This window comes from Heterocephalus glaber, unplaced genomic scaffold (assembly GCF_053883595.1).
Source record: "Heterocephalus glaber isolate CG9 unplaced genomic scaffold, H.glaber_assembly_v1.0 deba00001442, whole genome shotgun sequence".
NCBI lineage: Eukaryota > Metazoa > Chordata > Mammalia > Rodentia > Bathyergidae > Heterocephalus > Heterocephalus glaber.
In genome coordinates, this window is record NW_028258296.1 from 7,150,606 (window position 1) to 7,171,565 (window position 20,960).

At 37.7% G+C, this 20,960-nt stretch overlaps 1 protein-coding gene across 15 annotated transcripts in view; it reads left to right on the plus strand.

Annotated features, from left to right (window-relative positions):
• Positions 1 to 20,960, plus strand: part of Lrrc7 (leucine rich repeat containing 7) — a 496,759-nt gene that overhangs the window by 432,628 nt on the left and 43,171 nt on the right. For all 15 annotated transcript variants that reach the window (XM_087212656.1, XM_087212660.1, XM_087212654.1 and 12 more), the window contains one exon: positions 19,667 to 19,888. In XM_087212656.1, coding sequence (XP_087068782.1) covers positions 19,667 to 19,888 — 222 coding nt within the window. The remainder of the gene's footprint in view (positions 1 to 19,666; positions 19,889 to 20,960) is intronic.

The window sequence follows — 20,960 nt, forward strand, 5'->3', positions numbered from 1 at the left end:
TACGTTCGTTGTAATATGTAACCCTATCTGTGTCTTAGCATCATTTCTAACTTTGTTGATAACTTCAGACAAGATATTTTTCCACTCTAAACGTCAGTTAACACTAAGTACACTGAAAAGAATGGAAAATGAACACTGCCAGGTGTTGGTAATGAATGCTCGTGAACACCCTGCCACCCCTCTGCAGATGCTGTAGCGCCACTCTTAAGAGTGTCATGAGATACTCGTCGAAGTGCGTGTGTAGAGAGCTGTGTGATATGCACTTCTGCCTCTCTTTGCTTCCACAATGGGCTGTAGCCAATTTGCATAAAATGAATTTTGACCATAAACAGATTGATTTACCATTTTGAAAGTCATAGAAATGCATCCAACAAACGTTTAGTGAGCAATGAGTAATGTGCACTACTGTGTGTTGAGCACTTACTAGATACTGGTGAAAGAAAAATGAAGAAGATACTTTGCATCTGGCGAGGTAGGTTAAGGGATCAGTAGGTACCAACATTACTACCTGCTAGGTCACCATAACAGGTGTAAAAAGAATGCTATAACCAAGAAGATATTTGCAATATATTATCAGGCTCAAGGGATTTGTATGCCATAGTATATTTTTTAAAACTCTTGAAGATCAATTAAAAACAACATGTAACACAAGTTTTTAAATTGTAAAATACAAAGAAAACTAAGAAGGTACCTAAACATTAAAATAAAACAGCCCATTTTATCAATGAGGAAAATGAAAAATCTGACTGGCAAAAATGACCAGGTTTGAGAAACGCTAGTTGTTTGCAGGTTTAGGGGCCAAGGAAACTTCTGTACTCCTGGGAATATAAAGCACAGTCTCTTGGTAACGAGTTACCTTGTGAAGATGAACATCCACGCACCCTGCCCTCCCCCAAACCTCTGAAGGTATTGAACTAGAAAAACTTGGATGTATCATTCAGGATACTTCGAATGCTTACAATACCAGAAAATTGGGCAAACTCACATGTCGATAAGCAGAAAATATGTAAATTCTGTTATTCATACAAAAGTATATTTCATAGCAATAAAAGTTAGTAAATAGACTAAACATATGGAGAAAAGTTCCAAGCCATGGCACACATCAAAAATACTATATTTCTGGGCCAGGGATGTAGCTCAGGGACGCCACGCCTGCCTGGCAAGCACAAAGTCCTGAGTTTGATTCCTGGTACCGAAAAAAAATTTAAAATATAATATTTACAAATCTCAGAAACAAAACTAAAACCAGTTATCCCTAAGTACATGCGTAAGGCTTTTTAGAAGGATATAAGAAACATAATATTTAGAATTATGATGACCTCTGAAGGGAAATCACAGGGTAAGACAGAGGAAGAGGCAGGTGGCATTGTGGATGCTGTTCTCGTTCTTAAATTCTCTGGTTCTCGTGGCTCTTATTCTAGTTTTCAAGCTCAAGAGAGTCTATTGTACGATTGAACTTCGTAATTTACATATTCATTACATAAATACATACATTCTTTGTCATCTTGGTGAATTTCCCCCTTGATGACTATGTCAGAGCTTTGCAATGATGTGAAATATCTAGTTATTTTTTCTGAGATAATTGGGAATACCTTGATTTCCAGGTGCTGTGTATGCTATTAATTTGCCTTCTGGGTGATATCCAGCACTCCAGGTAAATGTAACATGATGTGATGAGTGATGAGACAGGATAGGGCTGTCTTTAGGAAGGAAACAGGAAAGCAGAAACAGAAGAATGGAAGCAAATAAGGCTAGGAAGAAAAGTAGAAGCCAGATCATTCTGGGTTTTATCTGCTGAGAAACTGAAAAAAGAACATTGAAGCATTTTAAGCGGTGAAAGCACATGATCAAGTTTTCATTTAAAGAGCACACTGATGGCTTTTCAGTGAATGCGCTAGAGAGAAAAACTTGGGACAGTGGAATGAGTTAAGAAAGTTCCTAGTAATCCAGGGGAGAACAGACAGACAGTAAAGGGAAATGCGTGGATTTAATTTTTTCTTTAAAAGTAGAGACAAAAGCATCTTGTGATTCACTGGACATATGTCAGGGAAACAGATAAAAGTTCCAAGATTGTCATCCAGTTTTCTAATTTGGTCATTAGTTATAATGTCCCAGTCACTAACATGGGAAATACAGAAAGAGTAATAGATGGAAGTGGAGGAAAAGAGGGAAGCTTGTGTTTTAATACATGGACTAGAGGCGTCCTGAGGGCATCTGAGTGTGTGTGTAAAGTGAATATGTGATTATACTTATCAGAAGCTCAGCAGAATAATCTTAGGTCGATACATACATTTACAAATCACCAGAATGTATGTGTAATTGAGTCAGGAGTAGATTGAAGAATGACAGAAGGGTCCCATGAGACACCAACATTTAAGAGACAGACTTAGGAAGAAGAGGCAGAGAAGGAATAACCAGAGACTTTATCAGATGCCTTCTCCAAATTATAGAAAGTTCAAGAGAAACGGCCTTGAGCATTAAGGAAATAAATAGCTACCGTAGGAAGTGGTCAAGATCTAGAGTGAGCCTGAGATGTAGCCCTCAGTTCTAGAGGATATTTTTAATGACTTAGGGTTTGTCCCTTTCCATTCTGCTATCATACTCTCCTTGGCTTTACTGGTGCCTCTCAATTATAAGATTATTTTCAACAATGATCAGTGATATTCCTCTTTCAAATCTAGCAGGAGAGAGATATAAGCTTCCTGTAGCTGTTTCTTATTTGCAAAACCTTTCTGCCTCAAATCTCTCAGCACCCTCTTCATACATCTCATTGATGCAAAAAACTAAGGACTTTCCACTGCTGCAAGAGGAAGGGAGTTTGGTGTTTGGCTTTAACTAATCAATTGCAGTGATTAGTTAGGAGTCTCAGCTTCAAAGACCACTAAAAATGGGTAGACAGAAAGATAAGGAAAACTTCACGTTGGGGAGAGTCTAGGCAACAATGTCAAATGATGCTGAAAAAGAAAAAACTGAAGTGAGATAAACATGCCTAAAGACTCTTCGAATTTAGAAACCTAGAAAACTCAAGGAAGGGGTTCCTTTTTGAAAGAAAATAGTGCATTCCCCAGAGGTGTAGATGGAAATATAAAGAGTAGCTAAGATGATGGACATCTGAACATAAAGGGTGAAAGGAAATGCCATTACTGAAGGGGAAGTTGGAAATAGCAGACAAGAAAAGAGAGAACTGCTTTGTTGTGAGAATAGCAAGAGAATGTTTGGGTCGGCAGGATATTCAGAGTGCCTATGGGAGCAAAGTGTGCTGTGCAACCAAAGAAGGGTATCGTATTATGTAATTACAGAAGGTTGCTATCATTTTGCCTCACAGCAAAAAGTCTTGTTCATTTATTACCCTGCATGGAGCTAGCAGGTGTTTACTTTATCCATCCACACAGCCATTTTATACGACGTCTGTTTTCCAAGTCCATACTAATTGTGTAATCACAGCATCGACACGTATCATAATGATCATCTTCTTGCCTTCCTATTTACTTTAAGGACCCCATGTAATCCTGTGATTGCTTAAATATCTGTGTACAGGTTAACCTTGTTAAATGCTAACATAACTGTTTGATCTATCCAAAAACTTCATTAATCTTTATGCTTCTTGACAAGTGTGAAATAACATATGTCTAAAACATTTGTCATGTCTACAACATATAAAGTCATTTGTATCTTCCTGCTATTATGATAAATGCTTTTGATTGCCCTATATTGTTACAATTTTGCCTATAATCTAAGGTCTTAGAACCTACAAGTAGCTATGTCTACCTCTTTGGATGGTGGTTTGTTTGTTTGATTGTTTGTTTGTTTGAGGCACAGAATCTTGCTCTGTTGCCTTGGCTCATCTCAAACTTACAGACCAATCAGTCCCCCTTCCTTAGCTTCCAGAAAAGCTGGGACTACAAGTGTGTGCCATGATACCCAGCTTGTCTACCTGCTACCTCACAGAATAGAGATAATGGAAGAATGCTTTAAATATTCCATTTCAGGTATTTTAATATCTAGTTGAATATGCTAGGTTAAAATTCAGCGAGAATCAATTTAAGAAAATAATGAAGACAGTAACAGGAGGATTAGCCTGGGCTGCAGTATTTATAGAAATAAGTGTAATATTGTATTATTATTTATTGGGTTTATATTATACTCTACAATGAACATTTTTTAAAAGTTAAAGTTACTTTTGCAATTGTGGTGAGCTGGTCATTAGGCAGAGCTGGAGAATGGAAAGGTGGAGAGTGAATTGCAAATGAAATGAGGAATTCAAGGAGAGCAAGTGGTGAAAATACTTAGGCAAACCCATTCGAATCTATTTCTCAACACATCTGCAGAAGAAGACGCCTAGGTCATCAGAAAATCTCAGGATGCACAGAGATTGGCTAGAAAATCAGTTATAGGGAAAGGCTTGTGTTGAACTCATGGCAGTCTGCTGTAACTCTCATAACTCTTTGGTGACTAGTATTGGTATACTCGTAGCCATGCCTTGCAGTACTGTAGAAAAGCAAATGAAGGTCCCTCCAAGCTGTAGATCCAAAGATTTAGACCCATAAAACAGACAAAAAGTGTTTATCTCTCAAGAAGAATTTTGCTCCTGTATCTTCTGTCACTGTCCTCTGCACCGAGACTGGCTGAGTGACTGAGCAATGTTGAGGTTTTTAAATCCTGTCTTGTTTTTTGATGGTGTAACAGGAGGTGGTCAGTTTTATATGCCCTCTTGCTATGTTAGTCCCCAAAACCTCAACTTTTGATAGCCATTAATTCAAAAAAATCTCATCACTACTAAAAGAACATGTTACTTTTATGGAAATCCCCTCCAAAAGAAATAATTCCAGGCAATGCTATATCAGTACTTCAAGAATTGTTATCAAAAACGTTTGCAATGGCTGAAAGCAACCATGGTTTCAGAAGTGTTGGTATTCTAGAATTCTAATGCATTGCTTCTCTCAGTCTAGTGTATTATGCTGCAGTCAGTATGGTAAGAAGATTAGGTACTGTCCATTGAATCTTTCCTCTAGGTCAACTATTGTGCTAAATGTTTTCATGTATTTATACATCTGATCCTCAAGGCTATGAGGTAAGCACCACCATTTCATACATTTTATGAAATATGTGACCTAAACTCATCACCCTTATGTAACAGAATGTAACATGATGGTCATACTGTAACAGATAAATGCAAAAACAAATGTTATTTTAAATTCAGGCATTACACTCTGATTTGGTTGAATCCTCTGCAGGAATGACAGACTATTTCAAAGTATTAGGAATTTCAAATAAGCTGAATACCCGTGAAGAGATTTAAAATTAAAGGATAATACCTGTAAAGGCATGTTAAAATGTTCAAGCAGAAACACACAGCAGTAAAAAGGCCAAAGTGACTTAGTAAAACAAATTAAGACTTCAGACACTTCCTTTCTGGAGTAGGTAACCAAGAGTCTATAAAATCCCAGTGATATAGAATCTGAACATCCTTTAATAGGGAAAGATAAGACATCCAAAAGTCTCTTTTATCATTATTGGATCTTCCCCATTGGTGTCTGTCCCTCCCTGAGTGTTCTAAGTTGAGTTCATAATGATTGATGTTGGAGAAATAAAGGAAGACCCCAGGCTAGGGATTTAGCTCAGTGGTTCTGCTGCCTGCCTCGCAAGCGCAAGGTCCCCAGTACTAAAAAAAACAAAATAAAGGTAGACCTCAAGGGTCAACCTTAATATGGATACAGATGAAGAGGGAGGTATTAAAAACTTGCTAATTTAGTCTTGGCTCACAAAGCACGCCCTTTATGCTGTATTAGCCTGTGTTTTTCTCCCATCTACAGTGTCAGCTCAGCCATAAAAGTTTGGGATTGCCAGGATTATCAAGTGCAAGGCATGCTCAGGAATTTATCAAGAACTAGAAAAATAATGTGGGTATGTCTGGGGGGGCCATTTTCATGTTCTTAATATCTTTTTCATCTCCCTTACCCTCAAATTGTAAATTTCCCTTTTTCAGAGCCACATGAAGTGTTTCTTACGTATTCTTATTAAATTTCTGGAAAGAAATATTCATACTTTAATTTTGGCATTCACCATGTTTTTAAGCATAATGCATTTCAATGTTCCTTTCTATACACAAGTAGAGAGGTAAGATCTAAAATGTCATTTGGAATCATTAATTGTTTTTCTCTTATCTATATGACTAAACCATCATTTGTGTTTTAAAACAACTGGACTGCATATCTACTGATTGATTTTTCACTATGTAATAAAAGCCAGTCCTTTCCAAGAGTCAGGAAAAACTACAGTCATTTTAAATAAGAAGGTATTTAAGGGTGCAATATAAGAAAAATCACCTTAGTCTACACATTTAGGAATTTAAATAAAAGCATTTTATTATTTTATTAATATCTTATCTAAAATATGTAATCATTAAATTGTATTAACTGAAAAATGACTTTCTCAGAACTTTTTTCCACCAAAGAGAAATATGGCTATCAGTCAGCTATATATGTGAAATCGGAATAAAAGTAACTATAATTTTGGCTTCTGCAGTTTAACAGGCTCAGCATAGCACTTTTGAGATCCCTACTTCAAAGGGCGGAAAGGAATGTAGCTCATTTAAATAAAAATAGCGGAAAGTCTGGTGTGGATACGAAACAGATGAGGATTTAGATACTGGAGAAAGGGGAAGGCATAGAGTAGAGCAGGTCTTCAGGCTCTCAGAAGTCAGGGAAGGAGGGAGCAGATAAGGAAGATCGGGGAGGCAGCCTCGTATGTAAGAGACGCAGGAACTAGAAATGTGCTTCCATCAGCCTCAAGGTCAAGTGTATCTGTTCTGTTCAGAGTAAAACTGGAAATGAAAACTGACTCTAAACCTGGTGATGGTCAGTGTGCCAGCCAAGCTTTCACTGTGTGCAGTAGCAGGTATGTCAGGAAGAGCAGGATTTTGCTTAGTCTTTGTAAGTTGTCCCTCCCAAAGAACCATAGATTAGCAGTGAAGAACCACCAGAAGGAATGAATGCCTTTCCTCCTCCAGGAGTCCACGAGCAAACAAGAAGCATCTTCCCCATCCCATGCGTGCGAAATCCTGCCTCAGTCCTGGCTCCCCTTTAGGCTCCTCTTCCCCAGGGCTCAGGTTTCTCCTGATAGCTGCAAATATTTCACTGGTCAGAATCAGTTTTCCTTCTGGCTTCTGGGCAGTACAGAAAAACAGAGTAGAATTCCTTAAAACTCAAACACAGATTGAGTTTCTTACTCCAGACATTTTTCTGAATATTAGAGAAAGAGCTCTTTTGCGTGAGTTGTAGGTTAAGATCCTCCTGGCCACCCCCTCCTGTTTCTTCGCCCCGTTCCTGGCGCTGCTTAGAACTTTGTATGGAGCAGCACTGAAAGTGCATTCGTATGCGTGGTGCTGCTGTACTCCCTTAAGAGGGGGATATGCACTAGTAGCTTCGAGAGAAATACCTACCAGCCAGGGTTGGTTTGTTTGTTCGCAGTACTGCACATTGAAACCTGGGCCCTGGCCGGGCTTAGGCAAGCACTCTGCCACTGAGCTACATCTCCAGCCCTTTTTGAAACTTTTTTTAAGACAGAGTCTTGTTAACTTGCCCAGGCTGGCCTTCAACTTTCCGTCCTCCTGCCTCAGCCTCCAACATAGCTGAGATGACAGGCGAGCAGCCCATACAGTAACCGAACCTGGCCCGTTTTTGTGTCAGTGAACTCTGCCAAGACAAGGAATGAGTCAATGACAGGACAGTCTGATAAAAAATGAAAGGGCAATTTGATAAAAGGGTACAATATGGGGGGCGGGGGTCATCACAAAAGAACTCCCGGTTCTTGTACAGTAGTAGACCTTTTATTTTCAGTTTCATTCCTTCGCGTTTCTCCACGTTTGCAGGGCACCCTGACCACAGTCCTCCATGTCCTCACTCCACTTTTGCTCCTCTTCCCTGCCTTCTCTCCCCGCCCCAACTCTTGGTCCCCTTCCCTTTTGCAAAAGATCTATCGCACTTCTTCCTGTTATTTTTCATCTTGCTCTTATTTATACTTTGGTTTTCTCATATGTGAGAAACAGTGTGATACTTAAGCTTGTCTGTTTGATGCATTTCACTTAAATAGAGGGCTTTTAAAAGCAAAAATTTCAGTGAAATCAGTAGCCCTTGGACAGACCTTTCTTATATGAAAATAAGCATTTTTTCCTCTTGACTGGAAGCTACTTTTTAAAGCTACATAAAAGAAAAGTGAAACAGTGAGAATGTAGCAAATGTATCCAAATAAAAGGGAACCTTCCACCCTTGTGAGATTTTGAAAGTGATTCTCCTGATTTACAGTAATGCCACCCTCTGTCCTTGGGGATTTTGGTATCCAGAAATAATCTAGAACTAATTCTTTGTGTGACTAGTAAATACGGACTCCTTAATTTCACCCTCTGGGTGGAAAGGAAAGCAGTGTTTCTAATGGATCACAGCAGCTCTGGCAGGCATTCCAGCTGCTTCCAAAGATAATCCCACCAAGCTAGAAAGAGTCAGAGCAGGAGACATTGGTGGACAAGTAAAATTTACTTCTGTGACTTTTGTGGTCAGGAATTAATTTTGATAACATTGTTAGGCACCCACCAAACACCACCAAATTTGAGGTTTCTGATACTGATAACTGGCATGTCACTAGTGGCATATTAAGACACCCACTGCTTCCCTCTGCCTGGGAAATCAGTACCTCCATCCATTCCAATCTTGCCTCAACATGGTCTTTATGAGTGATATTGTTTCAGAATGGGAGAAAATGCACTTTTTGAAGTGATATGAATTGTAATATGTAAAACAATCCAAAGAAGAAATATCTAAGGTCTCAAATCAAATTAAGCTCCTTTTATCTAATCAGTAAGAACTCTTATTCAGATAATTAAGTATACTCTTGAAATATATCATAGTTGATTAGCATGTTATCATCTCCAGAAAATCAGTATAAACATGCCTTTTGTTGTACTCGGGGAATAAGAGCACTTCCATCCAATTAGATGCACTGTTCCCCATAATTGTAAATCACTAACATAACGTAGAGATGGCATATGTATATAGAGAAAGAGTCCGCTGAAAAAAATGTATACATCAGGAAAAGAAAAACTTGTATAAATATTTTAACGCTATATTTATTGAGGCATCATGAGATTAATACCAGTTACCTTTGGCCGCTACAGTTTCAAGAGGTGCTCCAAGTGGTGGCCACGAGCATCCAGACATTTATTAGTATGGTGAACTACTGATGTGTATATACATTTTTTTGGTGGACTGTGTTTATAGAAAAGAGCAAGAAAGAGAGACTCGCTTGTTAAACAAGAATTATTTGCTATTATTTATCAAGCAAGAGTACCTGGCCTAGATGAAGTAAAAAGTTCATGAAAATGAGTCTCTTCAGAAGCAGCTCCATGATTTAGTAATTGCTGAATCAGGAAGAAAGGTTTGAGAAATCAGTGAAATCATTTCCTCTTTAATTATCTATTTCAAATATTTATTTTGTTCATCTGAAGAGCTATGATATATTATGATATATTTCTAATCAACTAATTTGAGTATTATCTAATGCACAGATATGTTTAAGCTTTCTTTCTCTTACATGATTAGATTTATTCTCTGAAATAATGTACATAGGAAGTTGTGGAAATGTGAATGGGAAAATTCTTTTCAAGCAAAAGTGACAGCTGGATAAAGACCATGTAGTTTCACAGTCACTGTTGTTTTGGATTTTTTCTTGCTGGAAGCAACAATGATTCTTTAATTCAAAGAGTATATCCCTTTATCTTCTAATACCAGTGCAGCAATACTGCTGTCTCTAGTAGTGAAAGCAATCACTGTCACAAAAACAAGACTTTTCTCATCTAGACTGACTTTTAATTACTCCTTTAATAAAAGGGCAAACTCCAAAAATGTCTACCAAGTAGCTACTAAATCAGAAGTAGAAAATAAACTTGTTACAAATTAAAACAATTGGAAGAATGGCAGATTAAAATACTTAATCCATCAATATTTGACATAGGTGCTTTAAAATAAATGACTATTTCTTCTTCATAAAATTGAGATAACTCAGTAACATTTGCATAACCTTTGTTTTGAAAGAAATCTAAAAGCAAAAATACAAAGTTAATATAATGCACTAAAAATGTCCACGATTGAATACATAATTTGAAAACCTACATAAGGTGGCAACTGGCAGCTAATTAAAGATCACTGCCAAATAGAGGATATCAAAGAGGGAAGATTCCATTTTTTCCACTTGCTCTTTATCAGACTTATTCCATACTGCTATTATGGATGCTCTGGGTTGTTTGTTTGTTTGTTCCAGTTAATAATTTCCAACTCCATAGCTATGTTCTGTTCATCATAGAAGAACGTGCTTGTAGGGATTGAATATTTTAAACGTGACTGTCTCTCACATCGGCTGGCTGCCCTCCCGAGGCATTGGGGCACTGAAGTCAAAAGCCCTAGTGCTTCACCTTTTTATCTATCATTAGAGGGCTTGAAACTTATCACCTGTCTATGACTCTAAAAAAATTCAAGATTAGCAAATATTTTTGAATACCCAAAAATACTTCAGTGTGCCAGCAGCTAAAAACTAATTTCAAAAGAGGAAATATTCAGTGTAACACTCTGGTTGTCATAATCATATAGACAATGTCTACAAAACAAGGAGGCACTGTATTAATGTGCTTAAGGTAGACAATCTCGTGTCATCTTCCCAGCTTCATGTAACAAGGGGCTGGGGACGTGGAACTGAGAACACAGGCTTGGAGCCCGGTGTTCAATTTGCTCTTAACCACTGTGTTATACTCGTAGACTGGATCCCATACACCCTGCCAAGTTAAGAAGAAATCAGAAACGCTGTAGTATAGCTCTGTGGTGATACAGAATAATGCTCACTACTAGACATATATTTGATACATATTTAGCTCACACTTTTTATCACAAGTGATACAGGTTTTCTCCTCCATGGTCAGCAAAGAGGAAGAAACCAGCACCAGTCATATATCTTAAAGGAATATTTTAGTCCTCTCCATCTTGTTTTTCTTGCCCTACACAAGTTTTTTAGAGTTTCTGGAAAGCATCTGTTTTCCAAATTTTCATTTTTTCTAATCTGCAACATTTTCAAGCTCCACGCTCACTATCGTGGAGAGAATGAAGAGAATCAGGAGCACTGTGTGAGTGTGGGCACTTGGAGACCCTTCTTTTGCATCTCAGTGAATGATCGATCAGTTGTGTCACAGCTCCTCATTACATCATCTGTGACTCCTGCTACTCCCTCCGGTTGGAATAGATCTCTACTTTCCCGCAAGTACCTAAGTTATTTTGAGTCTTGCCACCAAAACCACTTGTGGAAGTGACAGAACTACACTGAGTGTTGAGAAAATCCCCACAAGATGTTAATCAGATTAGTATGTAAAAGCAAAACTACACACTAAACCTCAGTACAAACAATTGACTTTTTTCTTACTAAGATTTTGCTTTTTGGGAAAAAAAGCAACTGTCAGCCCTAACTTTGCTTTCATGGGCACTGAACATGTTAAACTTTGTTGTTGAGGTCCCTTCTTTAGGAAGAAAGGACAACAATTCATACATACCTTTAGAGTGGCTCTGAAAATTAACTGGCTCTTGGTACAGAGTGCTTACAAAGTGCCTCCCCTGTGTCTTACTAATGGTAGCTATTTCAACACATTATTTTGGATAAAATCTGTACTCATGCAGAAGCTAACTTTCATTTTAAAATTGAAATTAAATGTATTTGTAACTGATATATTAAAAATTGAACGTATTAATGGTGTGCCATGTGATGTGTCTCCATACATGTATATATTGTGTAATCTTTAAATCAGGTTAAAGGTGTCTACTCAAATATTCTCTTTGGTGAACAGACACCTTGTATCTTTCCCCATGTTCTAAGTCTATAGGTCTTCAGTGTTGCATTTGAGGGTCCTTTATATAGCCTAAGTACTGTTCTGTGTCACGTAGCTCACAACTCTTCAGGCGAGATCGGGTGCGTTCAGGGTGGTATGGCCGTAGACTACTTTGACAACTCTTTTCAGCAACTCAATAGCTTGTCTTTTCAATCTTTTATCACCTAAGTCTACTGTCTATTGAATTTATTTTTATATATGGTATGAGACATAGGTTAAGGTTAATTTATTTTGCCTTTCCATGTCCAACTGGGCCAGCATCATTTATTGTAAAGATTCTTCCTTAAATTGAATTGTTTTCCCATCTTTGTATAAAATCATTTGGATATATTTTATGGGCCTATTTATGGGTTCTTTCTCTATTCCATGAGCTTATGTGACTGTCCTGGAAATACCACACAGTTCTGATTTCTATAACTAGAATAAATCTGAAATTGTAAATTGTACTTTACTCTTCTTTTTCAGGGTGCTTTGTTTTGTTCTGTCTTGTTTTGATTGAGACAGGGTCTTGCTACATAGTCTAGGCTGGCCTTGAACTCACTGTGTAGCCAGGCTGGCCTTGAACTTGTGGTGATCCTCCTGCCTCGGCCTCCCGAGTGCTAGGATAACAGGTGTGCACCATCACTCAGAGCTCCTGTTTTCACTTTTTTTAGCATTCTAATTTCATGTCCTCCTAAATTTTAGAAAATGTGTATATGGGATTATATATATAATGTAATTGGAATTTTAATAGAAATTTATTGTATCAATTTGGAGAGAAAGTTTACCTTTGTTAAGTCTTCCAACCTATATATATGACATGTCTTGCTCTTTCTGTAAATCTTCTTGGATGTCTTCATCAGCATTGTGTACTTTTCAGCGTGTCAGTCCTGTGTAAGCTTTACTTAATTACACCGAAGTACTTTACATTTTTGAGTGATTGTACTTGGTTTTGCATTTAAATCTCAGTGTCCATAAATACGATCCTGTGACCTTGCTAAACTCACTTGTAAATTCTAGGAAATGTGTTTTTCTTCTCAATCTTCTATGTGGACAATCATGTCATCCACACATAAGATGATTTATTTCTTCCCTTTCGATATGTATGCCTTTTATTTCCTTCTCTTGCCTTGTTTTGCTAACTAGAACTTCTAGCACCTCATTGAATATGAGTGGTAAGAGAGAAAATTTGTTTTGTTCCTAATCTTAGTGGTGAAGCATTTAACTTTTTCACAATAAGTATATTAGCTATAAGATTTCTGCAGATGGTCTTTAATAAGCTCTCCTCTCTTCCTATTTCTATGAGCATTTTTCATCATGATTGGATGTTGAATTTCTTCAAACAATTTCTGCCCCATTGATAGGATTTTTCTTCTGTACACATTAATATGGTATACAACATTCACTTTCAAATAAGAATAAACCTTGTGTCACTGGAATAAACTTGGCCAAGATACAGAATTATTTTTACATATTGCTGAGCACTATTTACCAGTATTTTGTTAAGGACTTTTTCATCTATTTTTATAAGGAATACCGGTGCGTAATTTTCTTTACCTTGTCTTAATTACCTTCCTTCCAATTCCTCTTCCCCTCATCCTCCCTCCTCTTCTTCCTCCTGTCATTCTTATTCTTTCTCTCTTGGTATCATGGTAATTCTAGCTTCGTAAAATAAACTTGGAATTTTTCTCTTGTATTTTCTGGAAGAGATCTGTATAATTGGCATTAATCCTTATTTAAATGTTTGATAGAATGCATCAGAGAGTCCATAAAGACCTAGAGATTTATTGATACATTAAAATTTAGGTCTCAATTTCATTTTTTGCTTTCTGCCTGTGCATTTTTTCTTTTACTTCTCCATTTCCTTTCTCTTGCTTCTTATTAGCTATTTGAACATGTTGTAGAATTCCATTTTTATTTATTTATAGTGTTTTAATGTATCTCTCATATACTTATGCATTGGTTGTTTGTGGTTTCATTTATATATATAAATTCATATATATGTGAATACATAATGAAATATATATATTTTTAGAAAAATAACCTCCCTTTTTTTTCATTTTGCTCTGTATATAATAGAATTGTGTTGAATATTTCCTCTACATACTTTTAGAACCATGTCAGATAATGCATTAATTTATTTCAATCATAAAACATAATTTTGAACATTTAAGAAAAGGAAAATTCAATATATTTATCATATACTTGCTTATCATGTTCTTTCTTCCTTCCTAATGTTACAAAGCTTTTTCATTACCATTTCCTTGCTATTTAGAGAACTTCCTTTACATATTATTTTAGGATAGTTCTGGTAACAACAAATTCTCTCTATTTTCCTTCATCAGAGAACATCTTGATTTCGCTTTCATTGCTAAAGAATATTTCCATAGTTACAGGATTTGGGGCTGAGAGTTCTTTTCTTCCAGCACTTGAGGTTTATTATGCTACTTCCTTCTGTCATCCATGGTTTCTGATGAGACATCTAATGTCATTCAGATTGCTCTTCCTCTATATGGATCATTTTTCTGTCATTGACTTGAAGATTAGTCTTTTCCTTCTAAGAGTTTAATTATGATGTGTCTATGAGCAAATTTTCTTAGATTTATCCTATGTGGATTTCTCTCTGTTTTTTTAAAATCTGGGTTTGCTTTTGTCTCATAAAATGTCAGGATTTTTTTGCCATTAATTATTTAAATAATTTTTTTTAGCTCTGCCTTCTTTCTCCTTTCTTTCTGATATCATAACTGCTAAAACTTGTGTATATTCCCACAGGTTCCTGAGGCTTTGCTTATATTTTTTTCAGTGTTTTCTCTCATTATTCACAATAGATAATTTCTTTTTTTTTTTTTTTTTTGTACTGAGGATAGAACTGGGGTCCTTTGTGCTTGGGAGGCAGGCAGCGGAACCACTGACCTAAATCCCCAGCCCACAACAGATCATTTCTATTTTCCTGTCTTCCAGTTCTCTAATTCTTTCCCCTTTTATCTGCGATCTATTGTTAAGATCATCCATTGGCCAACCTTTTAAGTTTAATCGCTGTATTTTTCAGTTCTAAAATTTCCACTTGTTTCTTCCTGACATCTTTTTTCTTTCCTGGGATTTTATATTTCTTTGCTGATGGCCTCCTCCCCTCCCCCATTTGTTTCCAGCATGTGTGTAATTGATCATTAAAACATTTTTTATGATGCCTTAGAATCGATCATTTTAAGATCTTTGTCCTCTCACTTCTGGCATGTATGGATTGTCTTGTTGCATTTGTTTAGCAATCTTCTGGGCTCTTGGTGTGATAGATTTTCAACTGAAACCTGGACACTTTCATATTATTTTACAAAACTCTTGGTCTTAGTTATGCTTTCTGTTTTAGCTAGCTTTCTCTGACATCCTTTCCGAGAAATGATGAGGAAAGGTAGCATGCTGTCTCATTATCAAGAGTCAGTAATGGGCCGGGATGTAGCTCAGTGGTTCCACCGCCTGCCCTGCAAGTGCAAGGACCTGAGTTTGATCCCCAGTACCAAAAACAAAGTCAGTAGTGAGCAGGGGGTGTAGCTCAGTGGTGCCACACCTGACTGGCAAGCACAAGGTCCTGAGTTCGATCCCCAGTACCACAAAAAAAAAAAAGGCATCAACAGAAATCTAGTTTTCCCTCTCAGCCATCACTGACACTTGAGGCAAGAACTCCTCAGTACTGCTAAGTGGGAATGGAAGTTCCAATTCCCCACATGGTTTCCACTGATACCTTGGTTGAGGTCACCTCATTACCACTAGGTGATGGTCTAAGTCTTGACTCTTTAAAGAGACTTTCTCTAGAAGGTGCCTCATTGCTGCTGGGTGGAATTGGAAATTCAGGTTCCTCATGTGATCTCCACAGACGCTCTTGGAGAAAGGGCTTATTACTGAGCATTGAGGATAAAGGCTGTTGTGCTTTACTCAGCCTCCCCTAATACCACATCAGAGAAATGTTGGTGTGCTTTGTTACATTATTGTGAGGGTAAAAGTCTACACTCCCTACTTGGCCTTTGGTGGCATTGTTGAGGTTGGGCCATGTTTTTTTCTATGGTGGTCAGCTGTAGTACAGGCATCATTGTCCAACAGCATTTTGTCTGGTAGGCTGCTGATCCTTCGGCTAGAGGGAGCAAGTGCTTTTTGTTTGTTCATTTTATCTGGATCCACTGGCATTCTCAGACTGCCCACTTCCTTAGCTCCAAGTCCAGATATGTCACTGAAGGAACTTACCAAAGGATTGTGACTTGGTCCCTTAGATCCCTTGCTGGTTTCCTTCTCTCTATTTTTCAGTTTTCTTATTTTTTTTTACATATAATCCTCAAGGTTTTTATTGTACTTAATGGAATAAGTAGGGAAAAGTACATTTATTCCATCTACCTGGAAGCAGAAATGTTACTGGCTTACCATTTACAATTTCACCACATTAAAAACAAAAACACTGTAACACTGTAGAATATATGATGTGAATAGGAAGCACAGGACTGGCTTTTTGTTGCTGATATTTTACAAATTATTGAAAATGCCTTGTTTAAGTAAATGCTGGGTCCTTGACATGTATCACTAAGTTATCCTTTGGAGAGGACTCTGTGTAGTTGACCCTGGTCCTGACCATTTTTAGAACTCTTTTAGACTTAATTTTAGAGAATGAATCATATTCCTTTGAATATTATCAGTAGCATAAAGTGTCATCCTGTGAGACTGCGTTTGATTTTTTTGGAAGTAAGCCCTAGTCATTCAGAAGCTAAGATGGGTGGTAAAACAGATGACCAAATTGGGTAATATAACAGACTCCTCAGTCTAACACTCTTTCTAAAAGAACAGCATGAACCAAGGCATCTTTATAGTGACAGAGCCATTTCTTTCATGTCACACAAAACCTCCCAAATGCTTAACAATTTCCCCTAATAAGCCTGAGTAGCTGTGAGATGAATTTCGCACATACAGTATCATGTGATATCAAATCAACATGTATTTTCTCTGGTTTTGAATAATATGATTTGAGTCCGGTGGATATTGGAGTTTTTCCCTGTAAACTTTTAATTATTTTGGGTCAACTTGAAAACATCATATTCCACCACTGTTCTCCCAAATATGTGTTATTTTGTCCAACTTCCCCTTGAAAGTTCCAAATAAATGTCAGATATTCTCTATTTCTTTCTATCATTCAAAATGTGTAGCACGGTTTTCTCAGGAACCTCTATGTTTAAATTCCCCTTCAGTGTGAGTCAGTATCACAGTGCTAGAGCTCTGCCTGAACAAATCCGGCCTCCAGAATTTTCTACATTTTTCATCAGTCCTGTGTACTTCATAGTACCGTCCTTACTACATTTTCTTACGCTTTTACACCATTCAAAACAAAACTTTCTTTTTTCAGTCCTTGAGCACCATATTTTTCCCTCTAGGTATCTTATACCATTTGTTTAGTTTACATGAATTTTAGTATTAATTCTTTGCTTCCCTCAGTTGTCATCCTCCACCCCCACACATCACAACCGGTAGGTAGCCCAAGAGACTGAAAGAGCCACTCCTGTTGCTGTAAACAAAATCTCTTTGCAGAATGTTCCTTCCAGGTCTGCTTTCTGTTTTGCCAAGCCATCAGAGAACAGAGCCTCATTACTCCATAGGAATGGACAGATCACTAACTACAAAACCATCACCCTATTTGCCTGGCTGTAAAGCTTGAAGTCATGAACCTAGCATCTAACACAGTTGATAGACTTAGTTTCCCAAGGAGGGAAATTCAAGACCTACTAAAGAAATGGAATGTATCCTCCCTCAACACTGATCCTTTGTTCCTTTTCAATTCACAGTTTAACTATTAGAGGAGTGTACTGATTTGGGGGGAGATGGTCGCAATATAATGCAGTATTTAAGAGCATGACCTCTGATAGACAGCCTTGGTTCAAATGTTGGATCTGCCACGTTACCAGTCCTATAAATTCCTTAGGAAAGTCACTGAACCTCTCCCAACTTTAGCTTCTTCCTCAATAAATCAGATATAATAATTACTTGATAATGCTGTTGTAAAGATTAAAGAAGGTAATATGTATGAGGTATTTCAGTACACTGTTCAGAACCAAGTGTTTAGTTGGTAGCTATTATTTACTAAATGCAGTTACTATCCCAGTCATTAAAAACAGTCAGTAGGATATGCAGCTTTCTCTCAAAGAATTCAAAATCCATATAATTCTAAACTCAAATAGTCCCATCAGTAGAAAAAGAAGTCTAAAGGCGTTTATAGCCCTATAATGCAGAGAATTAGGTATTCACCTTGGAGAGACCTTCTCTGGATTAATCAACAAAGGAATCATTAAGTAGTCATTATTGATTTTCTTGTGTGAATTATATATCAAGGCACCAAAGCTCTGTTCCGGTTTCCTTCTGAGTTCTCTGGGTATAAAAATGTTTTGTTTATCTATGTGATCACTTTCAATTAAGCTGACAGTCTCCCTGCCTCCTACTGGTTGAAGCACTGACTGAAGACCCATTAATATTCACCAGTGGTGGTACAAAGCACGTGTAAGTGTAGAAATCAATGGACTGCATGGTAGCTACTCACTCCCAGCTCCTCCAATGAGAGGAGATTATTTTCTCTAACTGCGTAACTAGGGGTGCTAGTGAGTTCATTCAGAATACAACAGCTCAGAGTCCGATACTGGCTTTATCATGGCTTCCCTTCTACCAAACAAGAGAACACAAAATTCCATGGAAGCAGGAGAAAAATCAAATTTGCAGTAAGGAAAAACTTAACCAGAACCTTGTTCAGTCGTCCACAATGGCTGAAAAACTTGTAATTTCTCTTTCATGTAGATTTCTAAGAGAATAGGCACAGTAGAGAAGGAAGCATTTGCCCTTCATGAGGTTATCTCGGTTGTGTTCATGAGGTAATTGTTTTATGATCATAGCTGAAGTGTGGTAGACACTGTTGGACAGATAATTGTTTCCTTACGGCGCTTGTGTAGACTGACACTCTTTGAGGAAACTTTTCCTCCTGTTTCTCTGTTTTCCTTTTTCTTTTCTTTTTTTTTTTTTTTTTTTTTTTTTTTTTTGGTACCAGGGATCAAATTCGGGTCCTTGCGCTTGCAGGGCAGGCGGTGGAACCACTGAGCTCAATCCGCGGCCCTCTCTGTTTTCTGATATTGCTCTTTAAGATCCTCAGAGTAATTAAAGGAATGCTACTGACTGCAGATACTCACGGGAATTTGTCACATGATTAATTTTTAATATAATTTAAAGATTCTGAGAGCCATACGCTTGATTTAATAATGCAAAACATTAATAAGCATTGGTTATGCTCCCCCGAACAAGCTCACTCTGTACTTGTGTACATAAAACTCGATTCTTTTGCTTCAGAGTTAGGAAACAGGTTTTATCATTTCCCCCTCGTGTTATTTATAGTGTATATCTCTGTTATTTTTCAAAATAAAATGTCAGCTAGCGCTCCACTGTATTTTCGAGTTATGGCTGCTTCCTCTTCTTGAGATTTTTCACGGTGCACTTTGTTCCCTTACAAATAGGGCTTTAAATAATCTTTAGCCAGCCACCAGATGACTACAAATATATTTAATGCTACCTCACTCGAATATTAACGTTTTCACAAAAATGCAGTCTTGAGACCCTCACAGTTTCTTCATTGTCCCTCCCAGCTGCGACTGGAAGCCCAAGCGTCCCACTTTCCCCAGAGGTACTCCAGCCAGACGCGTTTTCTACTTTAATCACACCCTCGGGCACCAGGAGCCTTTGCCTGACACATTATCTTCTCCACAGGCAGGCAGCCACATCCAGACTTTGATGGGTTCCCAGAGCCTTCAGCATCGCAGCCGGGAGCAGCAGCCATTCGAGGGGAACATAAACAAAGTGACCATCCAGCAGTTTCAGTCACCATTGCCTATTCAGATCCCCTCCTCGCAGGCCACACGGGGACCACAGCCTGGACGGTGCTTAATTCAGACTAAAGGGCAAAGGAGTATGGATGGATACCCAGAGCAGGTGAGAAGAGTCTGAGAAAATAATGAATTCTGAGGAGATTTTTTTTAAAGATCCATGGTTTGCCTTCCTTGCTTAATGTCTTCCAGGACATATGAAACTGTCATCCTGTTGAATGCAATGAAACACTCTTTGTAGAAATGTTATCATTATTTTCAATAGCGAAGGGCTGTCACACATAGGAATTTAGAGTTGGCAAAATACCCTTTTCATATGAAGGAAAAATGATGGGTCAGAGTGACTTTTCCAGTGCTGTCCTAGGCCGCCACTTGCAGCTCCAGTTCAGCTGCTTTTCAGGTCACAGACAGCTCAGTGGATCAGGGCTATTGACCAAGGCCTCTGGTGAGGCTGACAACCCAAAAGGTGCTGTTATTTCCCTCTATTTGGGAGAAATAGAGCATTTTTTAAAATCCTATCTTCTGGTTGTTGAACAGTACAGAGATAAAGCTTTGCTATGCAGAAAAGTATGAAGAACAATTAGACGAGGAATGTTTCTGAAATGCTCCAAAAGCTACTGATAAATGCCACGTACCAGAAGTCTAGCTGCTCTTCTGGCCTATCTGAAATTAGGATTTGCTTTTCCATTGTAGAATCTGTTTTTCTTCCCTAGGACCAGAAAACGGAATGAAATCTCATCTAGTGAGTTATATAAAGCTTAGAAAGTAAAACATTGAGATCTGAACATTCTCATAAATGAATTTCTCTTATTCCCTCCTCCAGATAACTAGGCAAAGCTCCCATTGACTTCACTACCTTCTTAGTGTGGCTTCAAGGGTTTCGTTTTATTATTGATTACTCAGATCTGTATATATCACCCTACCTTGTTGTATTTTCTAAATAGATCAGTCAAGATTAACTTTATTCTCCAGTTTTTTCTTTGCATTAAGAGCCCCTTATCATTTGGATCCCAGCTGCTTTAAACATTGCCTCTATTTTTTAATACCTGTCTTGCAACTAAAATTATGTAATAATCATTCTCCAAATCTCAGATAATTTTTTTCAAAATAATTTTCTTCCTCACCTTCCCTGATCTAGGCCAGGGGTTGGATTTAATGTGCAATAAACCAGGCAGGAA